Genomic DNA, 20469 nt, shown 5'->3' with positions numbered 1-20469 from the left:
GTTATACTTGAATGACAAGCGCGGAGCCAATTTCTCATTGTGTGGGAATCAGCCTCTTATGTTTAGCACAAGTCGACAGCACTTTCTGCTCCTCTCCTCCCCGGTCCTCGTCCTCACAGGCAGAGCAGAAATAGCAGCCTAATCAGGAGGTGATGACAAAGCCGACAGATTCGCAACAGCTCATAACACCCTCCCTGACATGTCACGCTGCTGTCAAAACTGAGGGCCTCTCCTGTCCGCCTTCATCCGTCCTGCTTTTCTTGTTTGCGCCGTACAACAGGAGCACAGGGTTCACAACGCTGGATGCAAGATATTCTTAGTACAGAGAGAAATGTGAAATGTTAATTCATGACGTCAATACCGGTTTGATTAGTGAACGCTGCTTCTCTCCTCAGATTTCCACTGGGATGCTTTACATTGGGAAATTCAACCATGAGTAAAGGCTGTAAATAGTGATACTAACTGGTCTCTGATGTAAATGAATCAAATGTATCTGATGAACACTCACTGGCCTCAGTGCCACTTCCAGCAACAAGGGTCTCCAGCTCTTAATGAGAATGAATGGCACTGGGTGGCGCACTCTTGCCAAGGAAAGGGTTAATCACTGTCATCAATTTCCTCCAGAACAAATATCTCTCCAGCCAATTAGAAACATTAAACCAATTACTCTAATGAACTGATTCTGTCCCTTTGCCAGTTTGGGCTCTATGCTATAGAAGCCTTTTATCATTTTACGCTGTGAGCGCTGTAATATTGTGATTTATTCCAGAGACACTGAAGGCAGCAGCAGTGGAATGTATTAGGCTGAGAGCTTTCTGGCTCATACACAAAGTAGTCATTATTAATGAACTCCACCGGCCTTCATTTCCTCTCCAGCCCACTATCTGTCTACAATCATTGATGAAGAGGGTTCACTATTATGAGTGCACCCTGTTTACTGCCTATGAGCTTATGTATTTATCCATTTAGTCCACAAACATCCTGAATCTTGGGCGCTAGTCGTTTTTTTTTCTCCCTGTTCAGCGATTCATTGGTCATTTATTTCCTATAGTAAGAAAAAAAAAAGCTGGAATAGTCTGACAGATTATGAATTGGTCACACTGTTTTTCTCAAGCAGACTGGAGGCATCAGTGGTTCCAAACACACAGATAAATAATTCCAATTCTTGCACCGGTCACCCCTAAAATGTGCCTGAAGCATGAAATGGAATACATCAGAGGGTTGAGTGACTTTGCTAGAAACCAAATGCATTGACATGGAGAATGCGTGACAGGGAACATCCTGTTCACTGCTCAGTCTAATGAGCCCCACCTAGTGGAGGGGCCGCCACAGTGCAGCAAGGTTTTAACTGCAACGCTGCTGTTGGCAGCGCCCATGATATCTCAATTATCCTGACAAACAATGACGGAAAGATATTCAGCCAAGTGTTTCAACATAATTTCTTCAAAGTAAACAGGAAGCCTAAAATCCCCAAACTAGCACAAGAGTAAACCCATTTGTGAGAAAGTGTATTGTGAAATCCGTTCCCAGGCAAATTCCCTGCATGGACTAATTATTTTTCTACTTTAATTGAGAATCAAAGTCTCCACACAGCAACTCATGCCCACAGTGTGTGTAAATCAAGCGTGGCCAATACTAAATTGCATCTGTGCCTCACACAGGAGGAGGGTGAGGGGGGGCAAAAAACCTGGCTGGCCAATCTAAAGCCAGGGCTTACAGTGGGGCCTGAAATCCCTGCATGACAGCACTGTAATTTCATTTATCACGCCTCGGCACACACCAAATCAGACATGGAGGGGGGGGCAAGTCAAAGAAGCAGCAAAGTAACACGGGGGGTCGATTTCCTCTGTTGTAGCGGGTCCTCAAGTGGAACAAATTCAGCACGCAAGAGCAGGTAAGAGACGACGGATACACAGGAGGGGATTGAGAGAAAGAGAGGGAATGACAGGCGCAAACTGGAGACACGCAGGGCTTTAGTGGAGAAGCAAGGAGCCAACAGGGAGGGGGACCCAGGAAGGAGAACGCGCTCAGGTATTTTATAACTGGGTGTTGTGGCTATACACAGCACACATAATTACCTTCAAATCCCTATAGCCACATTACAGATTTCCTGAAATACAACACATTTGGGCACCTTGAGGAAAACAGAGAAGGGTAATAGAGGGCATGGGCTGTTTTCAGCTGAACTGTTGGCTACAAGTGATTTCTTGTACACATACCACCAAGTATTTGTAGAAGAACCAAACCCCCACAATGTGTCTGCACCTGCCTGTCTGATAGTGGTGATCACCTATCCTGATTTTCTGAGGTCTAGTATAGTTCCCATGGGCCAGAAATGTCAGACTGCATGGCTTTAAAGGGGAAAAGAGCACTCAGGACAGTCAGCAAGGCAGTCAGTTTCTATCCATGTGTTGCAGGAGTAAAATTAAAGTTGCGATAACACCCTCAGTCAAAATTCACACTTCACGCCCCTTCCCATGACATGGACTCCAAGTCAGTGCTCTCAATGTCATCTTCAGCTCATCAGTGATGGACCGGTGGCCAAGAAGGGACACTGCAGGCTGTGTGACACATGCAAGGGCAAAGAAACATTTGAGCCTGGAAGAAGCACCGGCCATGTGTCAACATGGCAAATGATAACACTGTTGCCCCAAGCCTCAGATGATCGATTTAACACAAAGGCCCAAGGCGGCGCATGAGAAAGCATTCTAGGATGGCATTAGTAATGACGTTTCTGTGGCTAGATCTTCTACCAGACAGTGTCAAAGTGTGGGGTGACCTTATCATGGGGGACATTCTGGTTGATCCACACCTGGGATCAATATGTGCATGTTAATGTGGGTGATCAATTTATCTTGCAACAAAAGCACTGGGGATTCAATTCAACTGAGATTAGATGGACGATCTCCATATTGCCAATAGATATTTTCTAATCAAGAACTGTCTGAATCAAAATGAATTAGTATTTTGGTGTGATTACACACTACATAATTGGCAGATTTGATTTAGATGGAGAATGAATTCACTGCAAGTGATGGTTAATACATTGTTAAAAGAGACAATAGACTCAATTTTATGCATTTATTCATGTAGTTATTCCACTCTGATTCAAAGGCTCAAGGCTGGGTCAGCGATTTAATAGCCAAAAATACTCTAGAATTTATGGTTAATGTCTTTATCTCCTTCAGTTGTTCTCTTCATTTTTTTGTACCATCCTTCCTTAAAAATGCCACAAAACTTTGAAAAGTGCATTTTCGTGAATAGCTCCAAAACTTCTCAAGTTCTTTTACCCCCCATAAAAATGTTCCCCCATCTTCAAGGCTTGCGAGGTCACAAATTTGCAACAACAACCAACATTTTTTCCCCAAAGGTTTTATAACCATCCTGTTCACACACACAACCTTCTCTTTTTTCTTTTTACACAGCCAGAGAAGAACAAAAAAGATTAAACATAATAAACTCCCAAACCTTTTGTACAGAGAAATCAAACTAAATGGAGAAAATGTCTCTTATATTAGTCCATGTTTTTATCCTCTGAATCCGCTCTCGCGTTTGCCATTAAATTGGGAAGGGAGACACAGGTGTGTCAACATGAGGCTCTGTGTGTAGTAGGCAATGTCAATCAGTCCATTTCACTTGCTGGTTTATCTGTTTCTTTATATGGATTAGAAACCAGTAAGTCTAGGCCATTCAACAAGTAATCCAGTAATGTCTATGATGGTGGATTGTGTGTGTGTGTAAGTGTGTGTGTGCGTGCGTTTATGGGTTATCAGTATGAACGTGTCAAGAGTAGGCAAGTCTAAATCAAGTGTTTGTATGCGTGTCTGTGTGTGTCAAGAGTCCCATTGTTTAAGCCAGTCCGAATCCCTCTGAGCATTCCTGAATGGCCAACAGCAGCATGTGTCTCAGCTTTTCATAGCTCTCATAGGCTGGGAGGTCCAGCTGGTTAAAGCTGAGGGAGGAGAAAGAGACAGCGCATTAGAACAAACTTAAGTCTTCAAAAATTCTCCATTCTAGACCATTGTGTGTAATTATGTATGTTCCGGTAATCTAGCAGCATCTTTACCAGGTATGAGCAGACGGCAGGCGGTCAGTGGAGCGATCGTCGCGGTGGATCTGGAACTTCTGGATGCCGTTCATGCCCTCCAGAGCAGCGAAACCCTGCAGGGGCACCTTGGACGTGCCTGTAACAAACTGTAGGAACTTGGCCCGGTCCGCCTGGTCAAAAGAACGCAAGGCCCTCCAGAACCACTGAATCTGAAAGTGAAGGGTAAAAATAAATAAAATACAAAATAAAAAACATCGAAACAGATTAATTCTAACAATCTGAGCCAAGATAATTTTGTCTCCGTAGGTTCTCTACTGGAGGGGAAAAATGAACATAGAAATTGATTTACAGAATATCAAGCAAGAAATTATGTTTTGACCATGTTTCAAATTGCCATACATGCTAAAATCAAAGTAAGTAATGTCTGCCTGTAAAATTAACTGAAAATAAAAATCAACCTGAATTCTTTATTTTCAGTGTTTTGGTCAAACTGAATGGGACTATAGTTTTCTTATTTTGGATAATCCTAGTCACATATGTCATCTCACAACACACCCATGTCAATTTCCTGACAGACATGTACAGGTGAGCGCACACGTGAATGTAAACAGTAACTTCCATAATACATGTTGTACATCTGTGTGTGTTCACTCATCCGTACCTGGATGGAGCTGGATTGGTATTTGTGATATTCTGTGTTGGCCTTTAGGTCATCGATGTCAATAGTGGGCAGGCCAGAGATGAGCAACTCCAGCTCCTGCTCAGTGAAGATGGAGATCAGCCTCTTGGGGATGATCTCATAGAAACCCTCCAGGAAGGCTGCCAACTGCTTGCGGATCGCACCTAGAAACCCAGTACAAGTTTACACTCAGAGAACTTTCAGTAGCTCCATCTACATTCTTATTTATTACGACTGCAACTAATGATAGTTTTTGTTAATTGATTAATCTCGCAAAAGGCAAAGAAAATTTCAGATTATGGATATAGAGCTTTATGGATATAAGTTTTATGAAAAAGTTTTGTGTTGATATGAGCACTCTAAGTTATTGTTATCCTCCAAGGTCTTTAGGTAACCAACAATAACTAGCCAGAGCCATCAGCACATAGTCAGGTCTGTTTGTCACGCTAGTCCACCATTGATAGCCACATAGTATAACTCACTAACTACTATCTGGTTCAGATGCGGCTCTAGGATACTTTCATCTTAAATGTTGGTGTAATGCTGCTGTGGGAGGCCATTGCGTTTTGCAGAGGTTTCACTCTGCGGTGTCGCTGGATTGGATTTGAAATATTTGTTTTGAAACTCGCAGTCAAAATGTTTTGCAAATGTCGTGCATTGCTTTTTCAGCCACATTCAATAAAAGAAACATGCATGTCGGTCAGCTCGACTTTTCAAGCAGTGCTGCCACCTAGCTCTGAATTTATGCAATGCATCATTAACCGTAATTTAATGCATCTTTCATGCATACAGCCAGAAAATGTAAAAATAATGACGTTTCAATAAAAATCCACATCAACGAATTTGCATAATTGTTTTTGTCCAATATTGTGACTAATTGTTGCAGCCATAATATTTATGGAAAATACAGTGGTCAATTATGTTTGGTTGAATAACCATGATCTCACCTGTCATCTTCATCTGGCAGACCAGGTGCACATATTCTTTCTTGTTTTCCTCTGTGACCAGGATGTTGGCTCCATTGGGCTTGAGGTCCCTCACTTCACACACCCCAAACTCCTGGACCTACACACACACACACAGAAAGTCTTTCAGCACTGCTTCTCTTGCAGTGACAGTTTCAGCTCACTATTTCACTGTTGGTCACAGTTGGCATCCATTAACAGTAATTTAGGTCCATCAGACTCTAAATTACTCTTTTGCAGCACTTATAGTATAATTGCTACTTTGCTGACTTGATGAAAATGATGAGAACATAAAGCAAGTGGGATTCAGGCCCTCGAGGCCCAATACCAATTTCAACAGTTTAGGAGAAGACGCAGCATGAGAATCAATTTTCCACTTGAAGCTAAATGGGGAGATTAGAGTAGAGACCTACCTCGGTGCTGAATGTCAGCTCGTAGCCCAGTGTGGACACATCATTCTCCAGCAAGTACACCAGGCCCTGGAAGAACGGGTAGTCCTCGCTCTCCATGTCTGTGTACCTGAGAATACAGCAGAAATACATGCATACATTCGAGACAGACACTGAAAATTTGTTCATAGACTTGCCCCATTTAGATTTGGGGATGTAATGGCCCTTTACTAGAGTAATAATATCAAAAAGACCGTTGTTTGTACCTATTGCATCACCGTTGTACCCATAACCACAGGAACCAAAAGAACCAAAGAAACACCAGAAAAGAAATATAGCTAGCTCCCTGGTTACCACAAAATTTGGTAACCAGGTAAATTTGTAACTGCCGGTGGCTCCAGTACCTGACGCTCTTGCCCAGGATGTGCTTGTAGAAGCTGCGGGTGAAGTAGCACTCCAACAGCCGGTTGTCATAGACGGCCTTGGCTACCACTCTGCCCACAAACTTGAAGTAGCTGAGGTGGTTGGGGTTGCAGTGGGATGAGGGGTTGATGGTATAGGTGACGCGGTCGCCCGGTGAGGTGCGGAACAGGGCGTACATGGGGTTGAACATCTCCCGGGAGATGATCATGTACCATTCCCTCAGCAGGCCCCCAGCATCCTGGCCCTCCTCTCCTTCGAAGACAATGTACCTGTAACGGGAAGGGAGAGGAATAAGACTCAGGTTCAGAGCTTCGGAAGCGACAGGATGTCTAGGTGGACATAAGGGCAACGGAGCCTTACAGCCTGTTCTTCATGTCCTCTGGGCTCTTGCGGTGCAGCTCCCTGTAGGAATCCTCAAACACATGGTCTCTCCTGACATGTACAGCCATGTCCTCCTTCCTCAGGCCTTCATCCAGTCGCTCTAGCTCCTGACGGAAGTATCTGTAGAGATGGGCGAAAAGAGCAGTGTGTCAGTGATCCAAAAAGCCAATAACTGTGCATGAGATAAAAGGGCAACATAATCCCCCTTACTTCCTCTTCACGTCGAAGTCCAGGATGCGGATGTAGTCAACCAGCACTGCAAAGGGCCCGTCAGCCAAGTGAGTGGTGGACTGGCGCAGGATCTGGTTAAGCACTGTGCGGTGAGTTTCTAAAGGACAGAGAGGATGGAGGCATGTTAGGCACTGTACTACATCTTCAAACAAAACCATGTCATTCTCCGAACTCCGATCTCCTGGACTCACCGGCAAAGCGGAGGAACTTCTGGGTGTCGGGGGGCAGATTTGATGAGATGTGCATGGAGGAGGGCTCTCTGGAAAAGAATGGGTCCAGGGAGGAAGGTGTGGCGGGTGTGAGGGGTGCTGGGGACAGCGGAGGAGGCTCATCTTTAATGTGGGACAGCTGGCTCTCCCGGGTGTCTCTCACTGGGGGTTTGCTCTCCCGCTCTGTGGCATGGACTAGGAAGAAGGCCTCCACAGCTGGCTGGAGAACTGGAGAGACAAAGGGAATATGACTAAGGTGCTTCATCACTCAACCATGCTACCAAAAAAGAAATAGGTTTCAAATTCCATCTCACATGGAAATTTCTTTTAAAAATCAATCACAATTTTTCAAAAGGCATTGCTAAAGATGGATTCCACATACCCAGTACAGCGTGCTGGTCATGGGACTCCTCCAGCTCTTTCAGGCACTCCCCGAGCATATCCCACAGCTCGTCCAGTAGCAGCTGCTCGCTGAGCAGAGGGAGGTCCGGAAGCCTCTCCTCACTCTCCGATTGGCCGTTTCCTTCTTCATCTTAAAAAAGAAAAAAACATTACAATATAGATTGCATCACTTCTACTGTTACCAACTATGCCTGCTAGCCTGGAACAATTCTTTGGTTCTTAAACTATGTGTACTACTGTAGTATGTTTACATTTACTCTACTGTTATACAGTGTCTTCTCTGCACTATATGTGACATGCTACATGTTATGTTTCGTCCTGCAGTGTGTCAATCCTGTATTGTGTAACCTGTAATGTGTCAATATAATAAACCAAATTCCTTGTGCACCTGTTGTACTTGGTGAATATTTTCTTCTCATTTTTCAAACATACCAAATAAAAATTAAAAAGCACTTTAACACAGGATCAACAGGTGTCCTGGGTTGTTATTGGCAGTCTACATATGAGACTATGACATGAGTTTAAGTGTGGTGTGTAGTGTGAGTGTGTGTGTGTGCAGGCAAGTCATACCCAGAGGTGCAGGGTCCTGCTCTAGAGGGGATGGCTGGTCCACATCCATGGGAGAGTCATCTCTCTGGGCTGCCTGGGCCTCTGACATTGACTGCACCTCAGACTAAGGAACACAAACCAGGGAGGACAGGATGGGCAGAGACCGAGGATGAACAACAGGGGACAGATAAGAAAAGAATGGAAGAAATCAGGATTAATATGATGCCAATTTATTCAGAGTAACCATCTTGACTGACTCTGCCATGCATCATGACATTCCAATGAACCTGTGAGAGAGAGGAGAGGAACCGGGACTGAGTAGGCAGGGAGGGCCAAAAGCATGAAGCCATGTCAGCCAGCAAACAGACATCATAATCATCAACAGATCGTACAGTTTGGAGCAGGCAGCACATTCACACTGACCATTTCAACAGTAGAACATGTCAATGCACAAGACATTAATATAGAATGCAGTGGATCATTGGCACATCTGTCCTTCGGCTGGGGCTGTCAATGTTTATCATGTCAGCAGAGTGGATGTTGTCAGTATGTGTAAACTGACACGCGAGATAGCAGGCTGTAGGCTGAGTGCAATCTGCATTATGTTGTCTATAGCAGTATCAATGTAATACAATAGTTTAGGATGTGATTTATTGTCAATGTTTTTTGTTTTGCAAAATAAGACTAATATGCATTACAAGTTGTGGGTTTTGATTGGCTTATAATTTTCCAGTTGTGGGTTTTGATTTGGCTTATAATGTCTATATTGGCACAAAGCCAATATAGACATGATGCATGTCAGTAGCTAATAGCTACTGACATGGCATAGCATATGTCCGGACCACCACAGAAGTCTGTACATAACTACTGTCTACTGATAATATGCAGTCAATGTGTAGCCCTAGTTTTCCAACAGGGTCTCCTAAGTGTGTGCAGTGTGTGAGTAGCAGTCTGCCTGCTGTCAGTGCGGCCCATGCTAACCGTGGCAGCAGCAGCCGTGCTGGCAGGGGGAGCAGCACCAGCGGGGGCATGGGGGGGCACCACGGAGGATCCGGCAGCGGCGGCGACGGCGGCAGAGGCAGACGAGGCGGTAGGTGGGGGGGCCTGTTGGAGCCGGCGTGCCCGCTGGCCCTCTCTCACCATCTGGATGATGGCGTCGGCCTCGGCCTCTAGTTGACGCACCGCAGCCTGGATGCTGCTGGCCGAGCCCAGACTGGTGGAGCCTGGCCATGGAAAGAGGGAGGAAGGGGGAAGAGAAAATCATAAATGAACACAAATAATGGGGTTTTACAGCCAGAATACTGTGTATGTGTGACGTCCTCCTACCTAACCGTCCTGTCTGTTTGGCCTTCTTGTTGGCGCGGCGCGTGTCCTCACGAAGCTGGATAATGACCTGCAGCACTCGTAAGAAAAACTTCTGCGTTGACGTCTTGGAGGTTAGGGAGCTCATGCAGGGCAGCTGCAGCTCACGTCCCCCGAGTGTGCGCTTCTGGGCAGCCACAATCACGACGCTCTCCGCCCCGTCAAACCTGCGCCCCAACCAACACACGAAACAAGGCAACAAGGCAATTGCAGTTATTATAAAGAAATTAGCCTGCATACACACATATGCATACAATCGCCTATGTACACACACTGCCACAAGACCTAGACCTGATTTATCTGAGCCTGAGTCATCATTATGCATTTGTGCTGAAATTAACGAACTGAAGTTTAGATTAGGTTGGTACCTAATCTAAACTTCAGTTCGTTAATTTCAGCGTCTGTGCAAGTCTGTTGCCAACCTAATGCCACTGGGCTTCCCCAGAGCCACCCAATGCTAACCTGCTAGTCATTTTGCCCTTGATCCTGGCTGAGAGGGAGGAATCCTCTGGAGGGGCATCAGGGGATTGGGCATCGGCCCGTGCCCGTCTCTGCTGCTCCAAGTTGTACTCTCTAAGCTCGGCCAATAACGTGCCTGAGAAATGAGAGAAGAGGGTTCAAAATGTATGTGGTAGAAAAGAGAGCATTTGCAGCCATATCAGCATGAGAATTGGCATCTGTGTAGTGGCACAGCACTGACCGATCTGTTTGCACAGAGTGTATCCGAGGTGTCTAGCTCCACTCAGCAGCAGTCTGAGCACGGTGTCTCTGGTCACGCAGTCTCCTCTGGACAGCTGAAGCAGGATGTTGGCTGCGTCCTCCAGACCCTCCTCTGAACACGAGTGGGATGTCAACACCTTGGAAGGAGGAGGAGAGGGTTGTCAGAAAATCATTTGAGGTATTATTAATGAAAGTGTGGAAGGGTATACTCAACCCCAAAAGTCTATGATTTTATTGTGTCTATGTCTATGAGTTATTCTGCTATTGAGATAAAAATTCCTTTTATTGCCGCAGATCAAATTGCAGGGGTTTTTAGCACTACATTATGACTTTTTATTGCATTTTCCATGATCAGTCTTTAAAATTCCAGGTTTTACAAAGTCATGGGGACAATATGTCTAGCCATTGACCACCCTGTGAATCCCCCCTCATACCTCCACAGAGAGTTGTAGCTGTTTCTCAGTGAGTCCAGTGGAGGCCATCTTGTTGTCACTCTCAGTACTGCTAGCAGCGGCCCTCTGCTTCACTGTTTCGACAAACCACCCCAAACATATTGCATTATTCTCTACTGAAACCACTCTTACATTGGGAGCAACAAATTAATAGATGCCACTGTATTTTCTGTACATAAGAACAGAGTAGCAGTCTACCTGTGGAGATGATTCCAGTGGATGTGGGAATAGAGGTTGCTGTAGAGGATGATGTCTGGGAGGCTGCTAGGCCAGTCCCTGAGGATGAACCCTGTGCTGCAATTCCCACAGAGCCCCCTAGGCCTGCCACAATGGCCTGGGCAGAGCCTGTTGATGCTGAACCCTGGGTCGTGGCTTGCGCAGCTGCTCCTGAGCTGGTAGTCGTACTGGGGTTGGCAGCCTGTGGGGTAGGGTGTCCAGCAGGCACCTCAGTGGCCTTGTTGTCAGGCAGGGCAATAGATATAAGGGAGAGCAGGCGCAGCAGCTTCTCAGTGAGCAGGGAGCTACGTCGGATTACAGGGTGAGACAGCATGTTCATCAGCTGGCCGAGTGGGGAGGCCTCCAAGCTGAACTGGGCCCCCTCAGCCTCTGCACTGCCCCCCAGAGGCACCGTCTTCATGGAGGCTTTGCCCTTGCGGCTCACATTCATGTTGTCCAACTTGACCAGGAGGTCCCAAAAGTCGGTGGAGATGCCCAGGGACTGGGGAGTAATGGCAAAGGAGCCCAGGGAGTTCTGGGTGTTGGAAGGGTTGGAGCTGGGGGTGTTCTGGGACAGGGACCCTGACCTGGACCCCCCACCTCCACCTCCTCCCCCAGAGGAGGCTGAACACAGACGAGAGTCCAGGTCAGAGGAGGACGATGACAGATCCTTACAACGCTGCTGGGTAAAGTGGCTGGGGAACACCTGCATGGACAGACAAGCAAACAGATAGGACTCTTAATTACCAAGTTCATATCTTAATTGAGAATTCACAGATTTTATAGCAAAGAAATTTAAATGACGTTTGGTGGACCCTCACCTTGGCTAGTTGGATGAGTGTGTCCAATACGTGTCGACAGACCACTGGAGCAGCCTGTGGGTGGATGTGTACAGTGGAACCTCCACCTCCGGCACACGTGACTCCTGCTGCAGCCCCAGACACTCCTCCTCCTAGTGCCCCGGGTCCTGTTGACCCCCCAGCCGAGTGTCGGTCGGCGTGCTTCCGACCTGACACTCGCTGGATCTGGAAAATGTTCGTCCGGCAGCCCAGGGCTGCGTCCATAGAAACAGAGAGCCAGGAGAGCTGGCTGGAGCTGCGAGACTCCACCCTGTTCAGTAGCTCTAGGGAAGAAGAGGAGGATGAAGAGGAGGAAGAGGAGGATGAAGAGAGGGAGGAGGTAGCCGAGCCTTTTCCTCCACAGCCCCCCTGGGTGCTCCTCTTGCCACGCGAGTCTTCCAGGCGTGACGTCTCCACACACACCTCACTCTCGCTGCTGCGTTGCAGGATGGACAGCAGGCTGCGGATGACCCAGCCACGAGTCTGTGAGTGGTAACAGAGGTTCCTGAGCACGCGGTGCAGACGGCTGGTGTTTAGCTTGGGTTCATCCACAAACAGCAACACCAGTAAGCAGGACAAGGCCTCGTGGTCCAGCAGCAGTCTACCACGCAGACGCAACAAGGAGTCCACACTGGAACTGGAAGGTCTGGGGAACACCAACAAATAATCAAATCTTTGAAAGGACATTTCTGTATGACACTTCCTATGACCTTATCACAAATATTACTAATAGGGAAAAAAACAAAACCTAGAAAATCGACTCCTCTCACCTGCTGTGGTTGGTTCCTCCCCCCATCTGGAAGGTACCTCCTCTCTGCACAGCCAGTCGGGTGTACTGGACGCCACGGTTGCTCCCTAGCCGACTGGTGAATGCCGGTGAGCGGAGGATAGCCGACAGGGCTGAAGATGAGCTGTGGCCAAACAGCCTCTCATGCATCAGCTGCCTCTGGCGGGCCTCCTGCTCTCTGCGCAACGCAGCTGCTTCGGCAGCGATGTCCGGGGGCATGACGGCCAGCACACTGTCCTCCATGTCCTCCAGGACACTGCGCCGGAGCTCTGAGGGCAGCGTCTGGATGAAGGTGACTGGGTCCAGGGGCGTGTCTCCCTGGGGAGGCTGTTGGGCTAGCTCCCTGCGCTGCTGCTCTGCCCGTTGCTGGGCTAGCACCTAGGACAGCCAACGCCATGCTTAGTTAAAAGGACTGGTTATGTGCAGATTCTCTGCAGAGACTGATTTAATTGGAAACCAACACTTTGTTTGCTTCTAAACCAGTCCAATGAAAAAAGATATTCTGTTAACTGTAATTATTCATTATGTATATCTCACCTCCTCCTGGATGGCAGGTGGTAGGGCTGCCAGGAACTCAGGGCTGACCTCTGTAACCCCTGGTCCTCCCAGTACAGGTGCAGTAGAGGAGGGCAGGGTGGAGGCAACAGGAGGACGGGAGGGAGGTCTGATGCCCAGCTGATTCTGCAGCACCTCTCGACGGATGTCCTCAGGAAGAGCTGCCAGGAAAGAGGGATCCACACCCTCTGGCAGACTGATGCCTTCCGTGACAAAAACAGAGAGAGTGAGTCTTATGTTTTGTTCTGCTTCCTTGTGTTTGTCTTACGTCATTCTGTTCTATGATTGATTTTTGATCAGTGAGATGTAGTTAGTCTCATTCTCTGTAAAGTCCTTTGAGACATGCTTGTGATCAAGGGCTATATAAATAAATGAACTCGAACTAGATATAAGATTTAAAACAACTAAATTAAAAAAAACATGGCAGTGAAATTCCATTTACCTGCCAGTGGGTCCTCCTCCTCATTGCTGGTTGATGGGAGGGGCTCTTCCTGGATGGCTTGAGACTGACTGTCAGCGCTGTCACTCCTGGGCATCGTCTCCCCAGGGGACGAGACAGAAGTAGAGCTAGAAATGGAAAAGAAAACAACTTGTCTACAATCAGTCAGTAATTATAACATAACTGTGACATACTTGCCCCCTAATGTACAAAACGGCCTTCTGGGAGACAATTCTTAAAGCTACTCACCCTGTCTCTGCATCCGTCTGCTTGTCCGTCAGCCCACTGTCCGCACTGCCAGACAACTCCTGAGACAGGTGGGCAGTCTGGGCAGGGTTGGGAGCAGCTTCTTCCTGTGTGGCAGAGGCAGGGCTGCTGGTATCCATGGGTGAACCCTCCAGTTGTGACACACCCACTACTGCAGGCTCTGAGGTCTCCACAATGTCTGGACTCAGGGAGGCTGAGGTAAAAGAGTAGGGGATAGGGGTTGGGGGCAAACATTAATCAATACATCATTCCAATTCCATGGATGGCAGAAAACATGGGTGACAATGTGATTTGTAATGCACATTGTTCAGAAAATTGTATGACAGATGTTGGCTACCAGCGTGGTCAACAACATCATTGCCAGTACAGATGTGTGCTCTTACTGCTGGCCAGTCTGTATAAAGAGAGTTTTCAAAGTTAGTCTACCTTCCCTGCCTTCATCCAACGCTCCTCCTCCTCCTCCTCCACCACCTCCTCCTCCTCCTCCTCTCTCACCGATTGTGGGCGCTGGGGACATTTCCATCTGGGATGCCTCCGCTTCACTGTTGGGCCTATCGGCTGCGGACAAGGGTGGAAGACCCGCCCCTGCCAGAGCGGCCAGTGAGTTGGCGTGCGACTCAGCCAGCAGCAGGTCAGCGATTGGCTGGTGGACCTGCTGGCTGATGGCGGTCTCCAGGGAGACTAGGGCCTGTTCATGAGGAGCAGGGGTGGTAGGAGTGACCTCTCCTGATGGGGGAGCAGTGAGGAAGCCCTCTGAGACCCTGGGTGGGTCTAGACATGACACTGTACCACCCTGGGCCTGCTCACCCTCTGCAACAGCCACAGACAGAAAACATGTCATATGTGAAGGCAGTGACAAAGATTTTGTACGCATTTGATATTTAAGGTTTTTGCTTTGACAATATCAAAACTTAGTGGTCCTCTACTTCTCAGTGATTGTACACATTCACAAGGTATGGAAACAGTGTAATACTCATTTGGATGTTCGGTGTTGTCACTGAAAATATAATATTGTCACCAATGACTTGCTATCAATATGAATCTTTCCTTTACCAACTTACGCTTACCAACTTAAAAAAAAACCTGAAATGTAGCACAGTGGTGTGATATTATAAATATACAAATACCAGATTAATTTATTGTCAAAGCAAAACAAAACATACAGACTGCAGCTAAAACCTTAATTGTTTCCAAACCCTTTCAAAATGTTGTTTAAAAGTAAAATGTAACAAAGTGTGTGCCAAGCCAAAAGCTCACTTTAGCAGGAATGACCATGTTGACATGTTGTTGATCACTTTCAACAGAAACACAGGCATGATGTCAAGGGCCTACACTGAGGAAGGCAGTAAGTTGTATAGTTATCTCCTGAACGGGGTGCACAATCCTTATCCCCAACAACAACACAACTTACTACCTCACCACAGCATAGCCAGACTACAGAAAAATACAATATGAATCCATGTAAAAAGTTACATCATGAGGCAACATTGTACAGAGCTATAGTTTACATAGGTGGCATTAGGTACTTTAATGGCAGTAATGCAACAAATCAGATTTTCAGTTTGATACTTATTTGAGCCATTTTGCAAGTAACACTGGATCTCCACAGCAGCAGATGAAGATGTCGAGCTGCTATGGCGTTGCCATAAGAAAGACAGTAGACTGTATAGTTATCTCCCAGATCTGGTGTGATCCTAAAACTATACAAACTACTACCTCATCCCATAGCACGCTCTGCTGGCTGCTTGCCTCTGGGTGCCTATCACCGAGATGGTGTCCATTTCAGACAAGGAGGGTTTCGGTCAAGGCATTTTAACAGTATGCATACAATCAAAAGCAAAAACTGTACAAGATCACAGTACCTGCAGTGTTCTCCGCACCGTTAACTGTCCCCAATCCAGAACCCTATGGATAAAAACAAAGAGTTGACAGTCAGCAAAAGCTGACTGAATAAAGCAGCCAAAAGACAGATGCAGCCTACTTCTATGTTTGAAATTTCTTCCTTCTGTACGGCCCACAAACTTGTCCATTTCCTGACCTGCAGGCTCTGTTCCCTGGCCTCTTCTGCTCCGGAGGCCCTCCTCTCATTCTGCTTAGCCTCCTCCTCCTCAGCCAGCTGCCGCCTCCTCTTCTCCCTACGCTCTTCCAGCTCCTCATCTCGCAGACTCTCCAGGTGCTGCAGGATGGGCACCTTCACCACTGGAAGCAGAATAGACATCACAAATGAATCCTGGGTTGTGGTATGTGCAAATGTTGATGTGTGAGAATGACTTCCTTGGATTAATCCCGTTGGATTAAGTAGGGGTGTAATGATTCACTGATTCAAGTGTGTTAGACATTAAGCCTGGTGCGTCAATTCAGATCAGTACAGACAGTTTGTATCTGGCAAAAGTTGGGAGGGAATTGCAGTTAAATTAATGCAGGCTTGTCTCTATTGGAAAACCTCAATATGAGAGCAGTGTGGACAGCAAGTATGGACCCACTTTGGGTTTTATGAGATGGAACATTTGACCCAAGTGTGCCAATATGCAAAACTTGCCGAGCAGCAGTGAAATATACAGGAAGTACAATTCATCTTGCCACCCATTCAAGAGACACCATAGACTCGCTGTGGGATAGAGTGTCCCTGCTTGCCCCTCATCACCTGCAGCTAGCAGCAGCGGCAGCGACTAAAAAGGTTTCAAAATGTTCTTCCATGGCAGTAGCTCTGCACAAAATCAATTACTGAAGCCATTGTGCTCTTTGTGTAATGATCTGCAACCATATAGAGTGGTAGAGAATGAGGGGTTAAGACACCTGCTGCACATGCTGGAGCCTAGGTATGGCATACCAAGTAGGCAATACTTCACTGAAAAGTACATCCACAGGTTCTCTGTCTGATTTTCATTCTTTATGATCAACAAATTCCAACCAGGGTGTTAACAAGGTCACCAAAATGTGAATGAGACCATTCCAATGTACATCTTTCCCCTCACACATCACTGGACTGATTTATGCCTAAAGATTCATTCTTACAACCAGTGGCAGTAGAAGTGAAATGGCAATGTTTGCACTATACTGAATTGCACATATCACACCGTCTGTGCCAAATTGAACTGTTGCCTGCTTCCTTATCGAGATGTGTGTTCAATTGAGAGATACACACTCCTAGTCTAAAGTCTTAAACCAGCCTACCTGCTACACAGTCGTGCATACTCTCAGCATCCAGCACTTTACACTCATCTGTCCATCTTGTTAAGGCAGTGGGAATACTAGAGAGGGTGCCTGTGGAGACAAAAGGACAGAACTGTTAGGAATTCAACCCAACACCCAATACAAATCCAATAGAATAAATTCCATGACAGTGACCATCCTTGAGTGATTCTCACCTGCTTGTCCCCCAGTGCTGCTCTGCTCATGGAAGAAGTCATCCAACAACTCATCATCAGAGCGAGCGATGATGTGCACGTCCTCATTTCCTACCAAAAGGCGGGCACGGCCACGAGACTGCAGGGGCAGAGAGCTGGACAGCTGCAAGATGTCTGCTGCAGCACTGGGGCCCAGCAGTCTAAACAGGGTAGTAGAGGAGGAACAGACATGTTAATCAGTATTACTACTCAAAATAACAGACCTGCTATAACACAGATGCTGGCATTATATTCTGTCAAACACAGGCTCCACGAGGGCATGCTTTCACCTCTGCAGGATGAGTGGAGGGTTGGGCTGGCGGTTGCCGGGGTAGTGGACGTGGATGGTGTGTCCAGTGTTGGCAGTGAGCTGGCGCAGTGTTCGCTGGCTGCGACCCATGCCCTGTGCCAGGCGGCTGCTGGTGCCCGCCGCACCAAGGGTGAGGGAACCGTGGTCAGCATGGCGCACCATCAGCGGGTGGGAGCTGGGGATGTTGCCTGGGGAGGGAGGGATGTCAGCTGATGGAAGAACACAATAGAAAACAGTAGGCAGACATTAGGGGGACAGCTCAGGCACAACCCCGAGTCATTAATGTTCATGACCACTGAAGCAACTGGAAATCTTAAAATTTATTTTCTGCATTTTGTGTTAGCATTCTTGTGTCTAACTCTAGTAATTAATCTGATCATCATGCCTCTTGAAATGCTAGTAATACATTATCCTGAGCATTAGAGCTTGCTCACCGGTGGTGGAGAACATGTTGTCAAACTCTATGATGAGGTCATCATCCCTGTCAAACCTCTCAAAGCGGATGTGGGGTGCAGCATTGATGTCAGGAAAGTCCTCATCCAGCTCCATCTCTGAACCTTCATCATCGTCATCCTCATCTCCTTCTTCATCATCCTGGAGGAAAAGTTACAGCTATGAGTCTTGAAGCTAAATCCCACCCAAGACATTTTTACTGAACTTCTCTGTATTCATCCTCCATACCTGGTCCTCCTCTTCTTCCTCTTCCTCCTCCTCCTCTTCGTCCTGGCTGTCCTCATCATCATTGCTGCCACTAGAATCTTCCTCCTGCGTGTGCTCCTCATCCTCTGGTTCCAGGATATTCATAGAGTCTGATGGCAGAGGGAAACGCAACCAGTCCTTACAAGCCGAACTTTAGAAACTGAGTGGCAGTCATAGTCGGACAGTGGTAACAACTGTGAGTTTATTTTCCATGATGAACACAAGTTCTGCTGTGTTGCTGTTTTACCTTCACGGTTGGCCTGAAGAGTGGATGCCTGGCTAATATTGGAGGGGGCCTCATCCATCAACACATCCTCTTGCGATTCATCCTCACCACTGCGTCCCACTGATTGATAGAACAGACAACAAATTAGACACCAGCATTGGGCTTCTTTGCCTAACCTCACTGTTCTCTCTCAGACCAATGAATCCGGGAATCAGCAGCTATAACTTACCTATAATGGTGCTGTTGACAGCGCCAGCATCTCTCTCCAGCAGCTCATCAATCAGATCCACCAACTCGTTCTCCACCTACAAACACAGGAAATTGCACACAAATGTAACGTCTTTGTATGTAATGTATTTGTGTTAGGTAATGGGGTGCAATACCATTTGAGCATTGTGTTAAAGGATGTAATACAAGCCAGTCACCTGCATCGCCTGTGTGCTGAGGACCTCTGGCTGACCAGCAATGACCACTGTGTCTCCCTCCGTCTCTCCATCCATCAGGTCACTGTCTGTGCCCTGCACCCTGTGGCTGCCCTCCACTGGCTCTGCCTCGCCAGACTCCCCTGGAAATATATGACATACGTCAGCAAGGGATATATTTGGAATCACTGGATCAAACAGTATGTAAGCATCTCATCTGCATCGTGCATACCTTGGTCCTGAGTGTTGCTGTTGCTGTCCCTGGCAGTGCCCACAGTGTCATGTTCGGTCTTGTTCTTGCTGGAGCCTCCTTTGCCCCCAAACAGACTGCTGGGCTGGTTAACAATACGGGACAGAGTCTCCAGAGGCTTCAGGGCAGCATTCACTGTGTTGGCCATGTTGGGACTAAAGCACACACACACAAAAATCAATATGGTGCCATTTTACAGTGATTTTATATGTTGTAAATATTCCAAAAAATTGAAAGTCTAAAACATGGAACATGCCTGAAAACCGCTTTTTTATGCCAGTATTTTTGCCAAGCCTAATTGCATTCTGAAATAGCACTACCAATACCTAATTTGCCAGTGAAACTAATTGAGTATGGTGTGATTCGAGTACCTAGACAAATCCAAGCTGTGAGGCACACGGGCCAAGTCGTTGACCAGGCCTTTCTTAAGAAAGAGCCGAATGATGTTATTCATGCCATTGTGCTGCGTCTTGGCCGCTGCTGTACTATAGAAACTGGAGGTGGAGGGACACGATTCCATGATGGTGCTGATGATACACATCACTGCCTGGAGCCTGTGAGATGGAGGTGGAGAGATAGAAAGTGAGAAAAGAATTAAGAGTTTGTATTGGGTTTTTCATATGATTGAGTCATGGTTGTAGTTAGTCAGCCTTGCAGTTGTGACTGGGTATTGCCAAGGACCTCACAATACAATTTTGATACTGCGGATCACTATATGACAGTTCGATACAATTCAATACGTCACAGTATCAATATTATACACAGTGTAAATGAGTGAAATTTGTGAATTGGGACAATCTATACAATGTATCTTTTTGGTATTGTGTTGTATGGTAATGTGCATTATTGACATGGATTAGGGGACAAATTCACTAGAGTGACACTTAAATGAGTGTAGTTCTGATTCTGAGTTGAACCAAATAAAAATGGGATGTATTGGTGGTGTATTGTTACTTTCATCAGTGCCATCTTACCTGGCATGTTTTTCGGTGCCTTCTGCCATTGCTAGTGCCCGACTGAGGGCAGCCTTGACCTCATTGACCAGGGCCACCTGGGCATCAGTGCCTGTGCCGGCAGCTGCCAGGCTAGCTAGGAAGAGGCGTGCCAGAGCTGGGGTGTCCTTGTCCTCTGAATTCTGGGTGTGTGGCAGCAAGTGGTCAAGCACAAAGGCCAGAACACTGCAGTCCTGCAAGACAGATACAGGGCAGTCAGTGGAAACACATCAACATTGCTTCCCTCATTGAAAGGAGAAAAGAAATGAAG

The 20469-nt window shown here is 46.9% G+C and overlaps 1 protein-coding gene across 23 annotated transcripts in view; it reads right to left on the bottom strand.

Moving 5' to 3' along the window:
• Window positions 1–3067: 3067 nt before the first annotated feature.
• The window catches only part of huwe1 (HECT, UBA and WWE domain containing E3 ubiquitin protein ligase 1), a 42081-nt gene continuing 24679 nt past the window's right edge, over window positions 3068–20469 (bottom strand). For 12 of the 23 annotated variants that reach the window (XM_078288445.1, XM_078288450.1, XM_078288456.1 and 9 more), the window contains 36 exons: window positions 20181–20392; window positions 19578–19760; window positions 19189–19361; window positions 18960–19099; window positions 18764–18839; window positions 18556–18654; window positions 18291–18418; window positions 18044–18203; window positions 17590–17818; window positions 17282–17460; window positions 17088–17177; window positions 15952–16112; window positions 15776–15818; window positions 14340–14723; window positions 13896–14106; window positions 13650–13774; window positions 13190–13410; window positions 12636–13030; window positions 11848–12511; window positions 11009–11732; window positions 10793–10884; window positions 10339–10495; window positions 10102–10233; window positions 9603–9818; window positions 9258–9499; window positions 8298–8400; window positions 7708–7857; window positions 7308–7553; window positions 7096–7213; window positions 6865–7005; window positions 6486–6773; window positions 6106–6211; window positions 5675–5792; window positions 4710–4891; window positions 4067–4257; window positions 3068–3952 (listed from right to left, as the gene is read on the bottom strand). In XM_078288445.1, coding sequence (XP_078144571.1) covers window positions 3850–3952; window positions 4067–4257; window positions 4710–4891; window positions 5675–5792; window positions 6106–6211; window positions 6486–6773; window positions 6865–7005; window positions 7096–7213; window positions 7308–7553; window positions 7708–7857; window positions 8298–8400; window positions 9258–9499; window positions 9603–9818; window positions 10102–10233; window positions 10339–10495; window positions 10793–10884; window positions 11009–11732; window positions 11848–12511; window positions 12636–13030; window positions 13190–13410; window positions 13650–13774; window positions 13896–14106; window positions 14340–14723; window positions 15776–15818; window positions 15952–16112; window positions 17088–17177; window positions 17282–17460; window positions 17590–17818; window positions 18044–18203; window positions 18291–18418; window positions 18556–18654; window positions 18764–18839; window positions 18960–19099; window positions 19189–19361; window positions 19578–19760; window positions 20181–20392 — 7182 coding nt within the window. In that variant the 3' untranslated portion in view covers window positions 3068–3849. Of the gene's footprint in view, window positions 3953–4066; window positions 4258–4709; window positions 4892–5674; window positions 5793–6105; window positions 6212–6485; window positions 6774–6864; window positions 7006–7095; window positions 7214–7307; window positions 7554–7707; window positions 7858–8297; window positions 8401–9257; window positions 9500–9602; window positions 9819–10100; window positions 10234–10338; window positions 10496–10792; window positions 10885–11008; window positions 11733–11847; window positions 12512–12635; window positions 13031–13189; window positions 13411–13649; window positions 13775–13895; window positions 14107–14339; window positions 14724–15775; window positions 15819–15951; window positions 16113–17087; window positions 17178–17281; window positions 17461–17589; window positions 17819–18043; window positions 18204–18290; window positions 18419–18555; window positions 18655–18763; window positions 18840–18959; window positions 19100–19188; window positions 19362–19577; window positions 19761–20180; window positions 20393–20469 lie in introns of all 23 variants that reach the window. The other 11 variants (XM_078288451.1, XM_078288465.1, XM_078288464.1 and 8 more) reach the window with 5 other exon arrangements.

Source organism: Centroberyx gerrardi, chromosome 14 (genome assembly GCF_048128805.1).
Source record: "Centroberyx gerrardi isolate f3 chromosome 14, fCenGer3.hap1.cur.20231027, whole genome shotgun sequence".
Taxonomy (NCBI): Eukaryota; Metazoa; Chordata; class Actinopteri; order Beryciformes; family Berycidae; genus Centroberyx; species Centroberyx gerrardi.
This window is presented reverse-complemented; position numbering and strand designations above follow the sequence as displayed.